This window comes from Manacus vitellinus, unplaced genomic scaffold (genome assembly GCF_001715985.3).
Source record: "Manacus vitellinus isolate BGI_N305 unplaced genomic scaffold, ASM171598v3 scaffold_135_pilon, whole genome shotgun sequence".
Taxonomy (NCBI): domain Eukaryota; kingdom Metazoa; phylum Chordata; class Aves; order Passeriformes; family Pipridae; genus Manacus; species Manacus vitellinus.
In genome coordinates this window covers 193,527-205,749 of record NW_021938977.1, presented here as the reverse complement: position 1 = coordinate 205,749, position 12,223 = coordinate 193,527, and the positions used below count along the sequence as shown (strand labels likewise).

Here is a 12,223-nt window from a genome sequence, read left to right as displayed (position 1 = left end):
ACAATTTCTCTTCACAGGCTGCTGAGTTGGCTGTGAAATTCTTGGGTCAGTCACAGAGCGTGGAGGTGACACGGACTGTGGCTCCTCAGCTGGTGGCCATGAAGAAATACAGCATGGTGAGGGCTGGCTCCTGCCCCCAAACTGCTGGAGAAGTACTGACTGACATAGGAAGGGAGAGCTCTATCCAAGGGAAGGAGGCCAAGTCACATCCTGGGGTGATGGGTGGATGGCTCTATCCAGAGTTAGGCAGTGCAGAGTCTTGAAGGAGGATGAAGGAGGGGAAGGAATCAAGTCCTGGAGTAGTGTGAGAGAGGCAGGCCTTGGGAGGAGGCAGGAAGGAGAGGAGCAGGTTGTCTTTTGGGAAGAGACTTTCTGTTGTGGCTGTGTGCTGGTCTGCACCAGCTTCAGCCTGGAATGCATGGACTGTCTCCCATGGGACTGTCTCTCGCCCTCCAGGCAGCTGAACTCTACCTAAACTTGGACCTCATCCGAGAAGCTATTGATGCCTTCATTGAAGGGGAGGAATGGAGCAAAGCCAAGCATGTGGCCAAGGAGTTGGACCCCAGGTATGTCCTGAACTCTGCAAATTATGCTCTTCCTGCTCCTTCTCCCACTCCCAGATGATCCCTTGTCCTGTCTTTTCCTGTCCTGCGGTCCCCAGATTTCCTGGATTCTTCCCACAGTGGCCTTCCCAGGCTCAACAGGGCACGTTTTCCACAGCTACCCTTCTCAAGCCATTTACCATTCTGACACTCTTCTGTTGTCAGACATCCCATGAAGATTGTTATTCCCTTTTGTTCCGTCCCTATCCGTATCTCCCTTTCCCTTGTCACAGTCCTGTGCATGCAATTTGTTCTGAAAGCCCTGTGATCCCTTGTTCTCCTCACACGTTATGCTGTGAAGAGCTGCCTCGGCCCTTTCCTCCCCCTTCTACCTGTGTGCCAGCAGCCCACCAGCAAGACACAGCACAGCTGGAAGTCCTCTGGTTCCAAGGCTGAATCCAGCCTCTGCACTGATGCAAGGCACAAGGATTCTTTCTACCCACAGGTCAGAGGAGTATGTGGACCAGCGTTATAAAGAGTATTTAAAGAACCAAGGAAAGGTGGATTCGGTACGTATTTGGGATGTCTTGCAGGCAAGGGAGTGATGTCAGGACCTGTGCAGATCCTTGGGGCCTTTCTCATGGGGCTTTTGCCTGACTGTGCCCACGGGTGAGAAATCTGTATGTGCCTGTGAGCCGTGGCTATTCCATACCAGACCACGGAATCACAGAACGGTTTGGCTGGGAAGGGACCTTAAAGCTCATCTCATTCCACCTCTCTGCCATGGGCAGGGACACTTTCCACTAGACCATGTTGCTCCAGGCACACATTGCTGGGTCATGTCCAGTCTTTTGCCCAGCAATACCCCCAAGTCCTTCTCCCCTGGGCTGCTCTCAGCCATTCTCCACCCAGGCTGTATCTGGGGGGGGGTTGCTCTGACCCAGGTGCAACACCTTCACTTGGCCTTGTTGACCTTCATGAGGTTTGCACAGGCCCACCTCTGCAGCCTGTCCAGGTCTCTCTGGATGGCAGATGGGTCACACTGGCTCTGTAAGTTCATGCCACAGAGAGGGAGGGACTGTGTGTCTGGGAGAAAAAGACACAGGTGAGCTGACGCCTGCCTGGATGTGAGTAGGAAGCCTGGCCTGCACAGTGAATTTACGGTTGCTTCCATCCCCAGCTGGTGGGAATCGATGTCATGGCTGCTCTGGATATATATGCAAAGCAGGAGCAGTGGGAAAAGTGCCTGGAAGTCGCAGCTAAGCAGGTGAGTGCCTGTGTGAGCCCTCGGGGACAGGCCCAGGGCCCTGGCACAGGAGCAGGGACAGCCGGAGCGGGTGGGCAGCATGGGGAGCTCAGGAAGCACCACACCACTGCCCCATCATGGCCAGCCAGGCTGAGTGGGGAAGCATATTGTGTTCAAATTTTGTGGTTAATGGAGCATTGGAAGAAGCTAAATGAGTTGTTTGGACTGAAAGTAATTGGTACCATGGTAACAGAGGGATCTGTAGAAGAAAGCCTTCTTTCTCCATGTTCTGAAAAGCCCTGGTGTTAGTTGGAATGAGACATCTTTGTCAGGAAAGCAAATTCGACATTTTTTCGGTTTTTCTGACCTAAAAGTAACAAAATTACCTGAGCAGGGTAATAAAAATGAAGAAAAGCAAAATTAAACTGTTTTACAGTACTCTTCCATGTCAGTAACAGAAGGAGAAAGCTCTCAATTACCAGGATCTCCTTCGAGGGATGGTTTGTATTCAGTAGTTATTGATTGGTGATTGATTGGTTAATGATTCAGTGGTTGTTGATAATGAAGATAACCAAAGGAAGGTGTTGATTTTTTGGAATGAGGTATTGGTTCAGATTGAATAACAGGGCAGCCCTGACAATGGCATCTGCCATTAGTGGAGACACCACAGTTTATCACTTGGACCAGCACTGATGCCTTGGAAAAGCACTGGGAATGTCTGCGAGTGTGGTTTTATAACTTTGGTTCCAGCAACCTGAGTTTGGATTCTACTAGAACAAACTTGATTTCGCTTAGACTTGGGCTTCTCTGTGGTGCAGATGGTCCCTATTGTAATCACTGTTCTCTTGGAGGCTCCTGTACTGATAATCTGTTTATCAGGAGCCGCAGGTGTTGATCTTCATACACAAAAAATAACTGCACACTCCATTCCCGGGGAAAGGCTCTGTCAGTTTATTGTTGGCCAGTCACCCCACGGTCACACTGAGCCCAAGGAGATGTTGGTCTGCTCATGCCTCTTAAGAGCATTAGCACCACCCTGCTCTGTAACCAGTTCAGAATATCATCACTTTGACTCAGCTGATATACAGTGATTATACAGCAATAATGTTACATTTATCAAAACAGCTCACATACCAGACTGAATCTTTATCCCAAGCTGTGCTGAGCCTGGGTGTTCAACTTCTAGACATCTGCTGGGGCACTGGTCTCTCTTCTGCACAATAAACTTGCTTCCATTGCTCAGTTTTTAACAGGCACATTTTGTGCCATTTTCTTCCTTATTACTATATTTAAGCGTGTGTAAAGGAGGTCTTTCCTCGCTTGAATTTCTGTGAGGCCAAGAGCAGTCCTCAGAAGTGTCTGTGGGGTCAGCACAAGTATGAACAGTGTTCCAAGGAAGTCTGGAGTCCTGGAGCTGTGACATCCTGTGGAAAATGGACTAGAGCAGCCTTGTAAAGTACAAACATCTTCACCAAGGCTTTTAGCTAATTCTTCGCTAGACTAAGGGCTGGCTTACAGTCAGTACCCATGGTGCCACACAGTAGAGTGCTGCATCCTTCAGGTGTTTGACAGTATTTCTTTGGCAAGTGCTGAACAGCTGGAAAACAGCTGTATTTGCATGTGTGGAGGATCAGCACAGTATCAGCTAGCCAGGATTAAGGTGTCAGTAGGGTCCAAATCAAAACCCAGGTGTGCTGTGAACAGTCTGGCTCTGATTACCTGTCTTGCCCTTTGGGACTCAGGTGTGTGGGTGGGTGCACACACGGCTGAATCCGTCTCCACGGAGGAACAAGTCTTCAGTCCACGAGTCTCATGCTGCTGCTTTCTGTGTGTCTTTTCCAGAACTATAAAGTCCTGCACAAGTACGTCGCTCTGTATGCAACACACCTGATCCGGGAGGGCAGCTGGGACAAGGCCCTGCGCCTGTACGTCCACCATGGAGCCCCTGCCAACCCACAGGTAATGAGGGCAGCACCACATCCCAGTGTGCTGGGATCTGCCACCTGAGTCAGGCTCCCAGTCAGAACTGGGACTGCCAACTGTTCAGCATGTCCAAGCCTGCGGTGGATTCTTCCAGAGGGCTAAAGGCAATCTTCTGGCACATTCTCTACTTGAAGCAGCAGAGGGAGTTGAGTGTTTGTGTTTGTTTTGAACACCTTGAGCACCAAGTTCAGAACAAAAGGAACCATTTGCCTCTCAGAGAGCACTGGCTGCAGGAAGCATCCTTCCATCCTTCCCATTCCCTGCATTGTCCCCAGCACTCCCTGCAGCCAGCAACCTGCAGCACTGCCACACCAGGAGCCATTCCCTCAGTCTGTGCCTGGCAGCAGGAGAGCTCCAGAGACACTGAGTCCTGGTCTGGCTCCTTCCACACTTCTCTCCTTTTTGTTGCAGAATTTCAACATTTACAAGCGTCTCTTTGTGGAGATGGTGAATGCCTCTGGCATGAACTGTGCCGAGGCGTACTCCAGCTGGGCTGACCTGCGGGATGTGCTCCTCAGTCTGGTGAGTGTGGCCATGGCCACCGCTGCCCTTTCAGCTCCAGCCCCTGGGGACTCCTGACGGGACAGGAAGAAGAATCGTACCGGGTGGCATGGGCAGTGTTTTTAGAACACAAGCTCAGGGGAAAGAGATGGCAGTGTAGACAGCAGGACAGCAGGATCATGTGAAATGAATGTGGCTGAGCAAGAGAAGGCAGAGAAGAAGGTGACTCTGCACTCGAGGCCAAATCCTAGAAGTGGGTCTGGACATTGGCCCTTGCAGAGCTCTCTGTGTCACTGCAACATGAGAGCCTATCATGACACGTCCACTTCTCATCCTACACCCATATTCACCAGGCTGCATGGGGAAAGCACAGAGCTACTGAGCCTGGAAAATACAAGTCTTCCCCATCTTCCCAGGGATGCTTAGAGCCTTCTGCTCCTCATTCCTGTCCCAGAACACCTCAGAGCTCATGATTGCCTCATCACTGTTTCTGTCCCACAAATAGCACAGACAAAATAGCTCTAGCACAGATGAAATGAGCAAATCCCCCTTTGTCCATCCAGACTCACTCCTGCCTCCAGTGCTGGCTGTTGTTGCAGTACTGTTGACTATTCCTGGCTCCCACAGCCTCCTTCCTTCAGCATGCTATGGGAGGCAGAGCACCCAAGGCCCAGCCCCTTTCCAGTTCTAGAGGTGCCTGGATATTTCAGTTCCCTCTCTCCCTGGGCTTTCCTGGCCTCAAGTGGATAAAGAGTGCCCTTGTGCTCTCATGCCCTCAGTTACTCTCATTTTCTCTTCTCAGTGTGAAAACTTAGCAAAGTCCAGCGAGGCAAACACTCCGGCACACGAGGAGTTCGAGAGGATGCTGCTGATCTCCCACTACTGCGCCACCCGCTCCGCTGCGCAGGGCCTGAAGCAGCTGGTGAGGCTTTGCAGTTCCTCTGCCAGGTCACCACCCTGAGTGGGGAACCCTGAGGGGATGTGTAGGTTCAGGGATATCCACGGGTTACTATTCCACTTAATGGAGCACTTACATGTATCATGGATGCATGGGAATAGGACTGCAGTGATCTGGGAGCCCTTCACCAGCAGGTGAAACTGGAGATGGTCTTCCCTGCTTATAGTGGCAACTGCCCCAGCCATTGAGGCTGAGCTGTAAACCAGGGGAAAGCTGATCCATGTGTTTGGCATGACTTGTGAGAGCAAAGGCACCATAGAAAGTTAGGGATTCACAAAAAATCTGGTCTTCCCAGGAGAGGGATTGCTTCCTCTCTGCTGTCCTGGGCTGCGAGAGCTGCTGGGCTTCACATGATCTTGAGAGCAGCTCATCTGCCCGGGGCTTTGGCAGGTGCTGGCCCTGTGTGCTGAGCCTCTCAGGGGGCTTTGGGAGCTCACGGGCCTGGGAGGGGGGCACAAAAGGCACTGTAAGTATTTTGGAGTCTTTTGTGGACTGGGAATTGTTGTGGACCACAATATGTAGCAGCCTCCCTGCTGAAGTCTTGATCCATGTGGGATTGTGGAATTGTGCTAGAGGTCTGTATTAGTGTGGGACTGGAGCTGTGATGGAAGAAGGCTGCAAAAAGGAAAGGTTGCCACAGCTAGGACCCCAGTGAAAGTCACAGGGGAGACTGGGACTTCCCCATGGCTGTATGTGTGGATGTTGGGAGTCCAGAACCATGTCAGACAGCAAGTCTGTATAGACCCTCACAGCTGTGGAATGTTGAGATGCTGCGCAGTCTATTTGGGATCATGGAGCAGGGGTGGCCTTGACAGTTCTGGTGTGATGATGTATATCTGGCAAGCAGAAAAGTGAAATCCCCCTTTAATTCCTCATCTCCACTCCATAATTCTTACATAACTGAATACAAGGAAAAGCTTATTGAGACTGTGTCTGGAGTAGGTTTCCTGGAGAGGCTGGAGAGTCTCCATCCCTTGAGATAGTCAAAACCTGACAGGCATGTTCCTGCCTCTGCTTTGACCAGGGCTCGGGCAGGACTTGGCAGTCACCAGCAATCCCTTCCAACCTCACCTGTTCTGTGACTCAAATGGGGGGAATTTGGGGTTGGCTTCTACTGAAAAATAGCAATGTTCGTAAACACAAGAATTTCACCCTCAGGTGACAGTCCCATGTGTTCAGTAGTGAGGGAAGTCAGGGTCAGAACTGAAGCTTTTGACCTTTGTTTGTTACCTGTAGGGCACATGTGGGTGCAGAGTCCCTGCCGTGAGTCTGGGGTGGTGTGATCTCATGAGATCCCTTACAAGCTGTTTTTTCTGTGCTGAATTGTTGTGTCTTTCCTGTCCTCTATGTTCACAGGACACCATGGCTGCCCAGCTGTCCATTTCCCTGCTGCGCCACACGGATCTGCTCCCTGCAGACAAGGCTTTCTATGAGGCTGGGGTAGCTGCCAAGGTAAGAGCTACCCGCCAGCAGAGCAGAGGAGGAGGTGGGGCACCCTGGGTTCAGAGATTCTCAGCTTTATCTTCCCAAATTCCCCCCTGATTGCACTTGCAGCCCAATAGCCAAACTCCAGCAGCTGTCCAGCCTCAGGCAGGGAGGACAGACCTCAGCCAACCGACAGGACCTGCAGAGCCAGGGGTGGACAGAGGCCACATTACGGCTCTGTTAGTGTGGCTGTGAGACTGCTCTGGGTCACTCAAGTGTCTGACAGTCTGCCCAGGTGACACATGGCGAGGACAGCAGCATGCCCTCACAGCCTGGACCTGGCTGTGCAATAATGGAATCATGGAATAGTTTGGGTGGGAAGGGACCTTAAAGCTCATCTCATTCCACCCTCTGCCGTGGGCAGGGACACCTTTCACTAGACTAGGTTGCTCCAAGCCTCATCCAGCCTGTCCATAATGCCTGGCTGCATTGTGTGGGACAGCCTGTGGCCACGGGGCTGGTTGTCCCAGGGATTCATTCCTCGGGGGAGGCGAGCTGGGATGTGCAGTCTCTGTCCATTTCCTGTGCTGCAAGTGGGATGCTGTCACACAAAGAGAGCCATGTCCTCCCCAGACGTGGCTCTGGGAGGAGAGCTGTGGCTGTGAGGATGAGCTGCCCGGTCTCACTCGGGGTTCCTCTCTGTACCAGGCAGTCAGCTGGGAGAACATGGCATTCATCTTCCTGAACCGCTTCCTGGACCTCTCAGACGTGCGTATGGTCTGCAGGGGGAGGGCTGTCCCACTAAAATGACACCGAGCAGTAGGGCCACCGCAGACCCCCAGCCTGGGCAGGGCACATCTGAGGCTCTTATGGCAGCACATTGGAGTTCATGCTGATGGAGAGCCCCAAACCCCACTCAGTGTGTGTGTGCACAGCACTGGGTACCCTCACACCACCTGTCAGGGAGGGCACCTGTACAGCCCTGGGCGTGCCAGTGCCACAGTGCACGTGGCAGCAAAGAGCACGTTGGCCTGACCGTTTAGGCCTGAAGTCCTTATGGCTATAGGTGCTGTTACAGCTTTCGGGATGAGCTCACTTGAGTTGTTCCAAGGGAAAGAAAACTACCTGGGGGGTGGAGGCCACCACCCAGTGCCTTGGCCACTGTGATACAAGACTCGAGAGTCCCCTCAGCCCCTTCTTTGACCAGCAGGTTGGTCATCAGAAACACCAAACCCAAGGGAGCTGACAGACCTCACTGTGCCACACTCCCAAGAGCTGTTGGCAGCTGCTGGGGGAAAATAAAAGCCCTGGATTACATCTTTCCTTTCTTTGAGGCCACCTGACAAGTTTGAGTAGGAGAGTGTCTGAGGGGCACTGCAGAGGGTGGCCGTGGATGCCAGGAGGGCCTGGTCACCAAAGCACGAACAGACAGGGGCATCCTCACCATGAATTGTGCTGTGAGCTCCACAACTGGCATTGCCCAGTGCTCCACTACTTCTCCTTTCCCAGGCCATTGAAGAAGGGAACCTGGATTCCCTGGACCACTCTGATTTCCAGAGAACAGACATTCCTTTTGAAGTGCCACTTCCAGCCCAACAGCATGTGCCTGTGAGTGTCACCTGCATTCTCCAGCTCCTGTGAGCAGTGATGGTACTTCAGGGCCCTCTGAACAGGGACTGGGATGAGGCTGGGATGGTAGGGACTACTGGGGATGGAAACAGAGCCAGCCCTGGCCCTGCTCTGTGGCCCCCACCCCACTGCAAGCGCACACACACACACATTCTTTCCTGTGCTCTCCAACACACACACACACACACACACACACACACACACACACACACACACACATTCTTTCCCGGTGCTCCCCAACACACACACACACACACACACACACACACACACACACATATTCTTTCCCATGCTCTCCAACACACACACATGCACTCGCCCTCTGCTGTGCACCACCCATGTGTGTGTGCTCACCTGTGCACGTCCTGCATGCCTGTGTCCTGCTCTCCCCTGTGCTCCCTGGGGCTGCGGGGCTGCAGCCAGGCAGCGGTACAGCAGTTCCAGGCCATGCACTGGCCTGTGCCTGCAGGAGGAGCAGCGGGAGGAGGTCAAGGACTGGGTGCTCACCATGTCCATGGACCAGCGGCTGGAGCAGGTGCTGCCACAGGACGAGCGCAACACCTACGAAGCCTCACTGGTGGCAGCAGGGACCGGGGTGCGTTCCCTGCCCTGCCTGCTCACAGGTAAGCTCCAGGCCAGCTCACTCAGATAGGGGATGATGGTGCCATGCAGGGAGTGGGAACATGCTGCCGGGCAGGTCTGGGAGAGGAGTGGGGAGACTGTGGCTGTGGGGAACCAGCGCTGCTGGAGGAGATAGAAGGACCCTTTTGTTACTGGGAGGGTGACTGAGCGCTGGAACAGGTTGCACAGAAGTTGTGGCATCTCCGTCCTTCCAGACAGTCAAAAGCCATCTGGACATGGTCCTGGGCTGGGGTGGCCCTGTCTGAGCAGGGGGTTGGACCATACAGACTCCAGAGCCCTTCTGACCTCAGCCACTCTGTGTGATTCTGTGATGGCTCAGGCTGGCACAGCTCTGTCTGGGGACTCCAGGCTGGCCAGCACAGATGCTTGTCCCCGGGCAGCACCTGGCCCTGCTCTGCCCTGCTCTACAAAAGCTGTCACTTCTGGCAAGGTCTGTTCCCCATGTGCACACTTCAGACAGTACTGGACTGCAGTGCAGGACTTAAAGAGGATCAGGGAAGGGAGAGCAGAGGTGAGCCACCAGAACAGGCTTTAAAATCAGGAGCTGGGTGCCATTGTTTGACCTACTCACTTGGGTGTCCTTGGCCAAGGGCAGTTCAGCCTTCATCTTCATTTGATCCTGCCACTTTGAGCACCCCCTTCTTCATTCTGGTCTCTTAAAGCCTGAGGCAGTATCGCTCTCTCCACACTGTGCCATGGGGCAGCCCCAACCACGGCAGAGGGAATGGATGCACCAGGTGGGGGTCTGCTGTGGGGCTCAGCTTGTTCTGAACGTGTCACTTTGTGCCCAGGATACCCTGTACTAAGAAACAAGATCGAGTTGAAGCCAGGCCGAGAAGTCAACAAGGACGCGTGGTACAAGTTCATGATGGCTGTCAAGGTGAGCCAGGACCCTGTGGGGCAGGCAGGCAGGCTGTGGGGGTGGGTTCAGCCCCTCATGCTGACCATACAGTCATGCTGGGTGAGTCACTCTCCCAGGAAGGTTTATTGCACTCTCCCAGTGTGCTGTTGGGTGGGAATTAACAGCCCCAGCCCTGTCAGCCCCCGGGGTACTCTTGGGGAGCCCCCTGGGAGAGGGCCCTCTTTCCAGTGCCAAGAGCTCTCTCATTCTGCAGACATCCCACAGCCCAGCGGGCCAGGATGTGATCGAGTTTCTTCGACGGTGGTGTGGGGCACTCCCGAGCACCAGCTTCTCGTTCCAGTGAGCAGGACTACGGAAGCTTTCAGGGCAGTTCTTCAGCACCCTCCCCTTCCACCCCCAATAAATGTGTATCTCAACCCTGCTGTGCTCCTGTGTGCCAGGGGATGCTGAGCCCACAACACAGGCAGCTGCTGGGGCACAGGGCCATAAACCCTGTACACGAGTCTCAACCTCCACCCTGATGGACGACTGTCACACTGAGACCATGGCTCTGTCAACATCCCTGTGCCTAGGGAGTGGTGAGCATGGACATGGACTCTCCCAGCAGCTGCACGGTCCTTCCCTCAGCAGGCCAAGCTCCCAGACAGCACTTGCCCAGCAGAGCCACTCACAGAACCCAGTGTGGAAAAGTTTATTTACTCAAGAAAGCCAGAGGCTCACACCAAAAGGATTCTTCACCTTCTGTTCCCTGCCCTGCCTGAGCACGGCACAGCCAGCTGACCTGCTCGCAGTGCCACCAGGACTTGGGCCCCGGCACCTCTGCTCACCCCAGTCACTGCTGACAGACATGACTGCTGACAGAGCCTTCAGCATGCCAGGAAGGGCCTGGCAGCTTGGGGAGAGAAGGGGGAGTGTCTGGGGCCCAAAGCACCTTCTAACCCGCAGGATCTGTGCCAGGTGGGGTGGTGGGGCTGGGGGAGAAGGAAGGCACACCCCTCACCCCTGCAGCCCACCTTACCCACAGCAGGGGCATGGTGCAGGTGTGATGTCACCTTGCTCTGGATCACAGCACTCCTGCAGCACCACCTGGGAGTGAAGGAGCACGTGTAAGTGCAAGGTTGTGCTGCAGGTCCCAGCATCGCACTGATACCACTGGCCATGTGCTTGGGAAGAGGTGTTTTGGGGGGCTGGTGTGGGCAGGGGCCCTTTTGATGGCAGAGCCTGCACCCTGCTGTCCCCAAGCACGGCCCATGTGCTGCGCTCACCTCTCCACCTAGGCACGAGACTCAGCCAGCCCTGCCAGGAGCTGCTGCCTCTCTCGGGGTGGCCTCTCCGTCGCTGCACTTGGCCTGGTCAGCTACAGAGAAAAAAAAAGGGAAAAAAAAAGAGAAGGGGAGGGTGGCAACGGTGTGTGATGGGCAGTTTACACAAGGAAAGAACAAGGCTTGAAGAACAAGAGCCCCTGACTCTCAGGGGCATGAAGAAGAGGGTCTGTCCACAACTCTCCAAGATGAAGGGGTGCCAGTCTGGCACCCAGGCTAGCCAGAAAAGGTTCCAACTCGGCATCACCCCCTCCCACTGCTGCAGTCTGCTTGCTCCCAGCAGAACCCAGCACCTTCAAAATGCAGCACAAAGGGAGCAACTGTGGGGCAGATACAGGGAGACCCATCTGGTTGGACAGGGTATACCTGCTCTTTGTCCCAGCTGTGTGCACAGGGCCCGATGCCCCGGAAGACCAGAGCAACCAAACAGCACCTGCCCGAGAGCACGGCTTCTGCAGCTGCCAGCAGCAGGGAGGGGAACCAGAGGGCCAGGGCCGTGTCCTGTGGAGCAGGGGGTCAGCAGAGTGTGGGCACTGCACCAGGCTGCCTGCACGCCAGGCAGCAGGGGAGAGAAGAGGGAGACAGAAGAAGAAGAAGAAAAACGAGAGGAAGCAGCGAGAGAAAGAGGCTGATGGGAGGAGCACGGGTGTGTGGCGCCCCGCAGACTCACATAGATGCGCGTTGTGTTGAAGGGACAGTCGTTGGTTGCGATGGCTGTGCGGGCGTCCGCAGGCAGTGCAGAGCTGTTGCAGCCCCTGACCAGGTGTGTGCCCCGGCCGTGCACCGTGAGGGCGATGGCCAGTGCCAGCCCCACGCTACAATTCACGCGGTGGACAGGAGGCAGTTCAGCAGGGACACGCTCAGCAGGGTCCAGTGCTGCAGGCAAGAACACCCGACTGGGGCTCGCCCAAGATGGGGGAAATGCCAGGGCCCGGCACCCCCATCTCTGCAGAGCTGCTCTGCAGGGTCGCGGGCGTGCTGGGAACCCGGCAGACATCTGCTCCGACAGAGAGCACACCACCTCTTGCCTCTTCCAGGACGGCTCATTGCCCGCGGATGAGCGTCTCTCACCTTTCACATCCTTCACCCCCTGTGAGCTCGGCGCCACCGGAC

At 54.7% G+C, this 12,223-nt stretch overlaps 2 protein-coding genes across 2 annotated transcripts in view; one reads left to right on the top strand and one right to left on the bottom strand.

Annotated features, from left to right (window-relative positions):
* Positions 1-10,202, top strand: part of IFT172 (intraflagellar transport 172) — a 37,116-nt gene extending 26,914 nt beyond the window's left edge. The window contains exons 35-47 of the mRNA XM_029958015.1: positions 18-116; positions 457-566; positions 1,048-1,111; positions 1,723-1,809; positions 3,631-3,747; positions 4,183-4,293; positions 5,075-5,194; positions 6,587-6,682; positions 7,364-7,423; positions 8,165-8,263; positions 8,754-8,907; positions 9,718-9,806; positions 10,042-10,202. Of these exons, the coding sequence (XP_029813875.1) occupies positions 18-116; positions 457-566; positions 1,048-1,111; positions 1,723-1,809; positions 3,631-3,747; positions 4,183-4,293; positions 5,075-5,194; positions 6,587-6,682; positions 7,364-7,423; positions 8,165-8,263; positions 8,754-8,907; positions 9,718-9,806; positions 10,042-10,131 (1,296 nt within the window). The 3' untranslated portion in view covers positions 10,132-10,202. The remainder of the gene's footprint in view (positions 1-17; positions 117-456; positions 567-1,047; positions 1,112-1,722; positions 1,810-3,630; positions 3,748-4,182; positions 4,294-5,074; positions 5,195-6,586; positions 6,683-7,363; positions 7,424-8,164; positions 8,264-8,753; positions 8,908-9,717; positions 9,807-10,041) is intronic.
* Positions 10,203-10,476: 274 nt separating this feature from the next.
* KRTCAP3 (keratinocyte associated protein 3) lies at positions 10,477-12,107 on the bottom strand. Its single transcript, XM_018068304.3, has 4 exons — positions 11,781-12,107; positions 11,477-11,611; positions 11,054-11,145; positions 10,477-10,874 (listed from the first exon to the last, which is right to left on the bottom strand). The coding sequence occupies exons 1-3, from the start codon at positions 12,105-12,107 to the stop codon at positions 11,062-11,064; spliced, it is 546 nt and encodes a 181-aa protein (XP_017923793.2). The 3' UTR covers positions 10,477-10,874; positions 11,054-11,061.
* Positions 12,108-12,223: the final 116 nt, after the last annotated feature.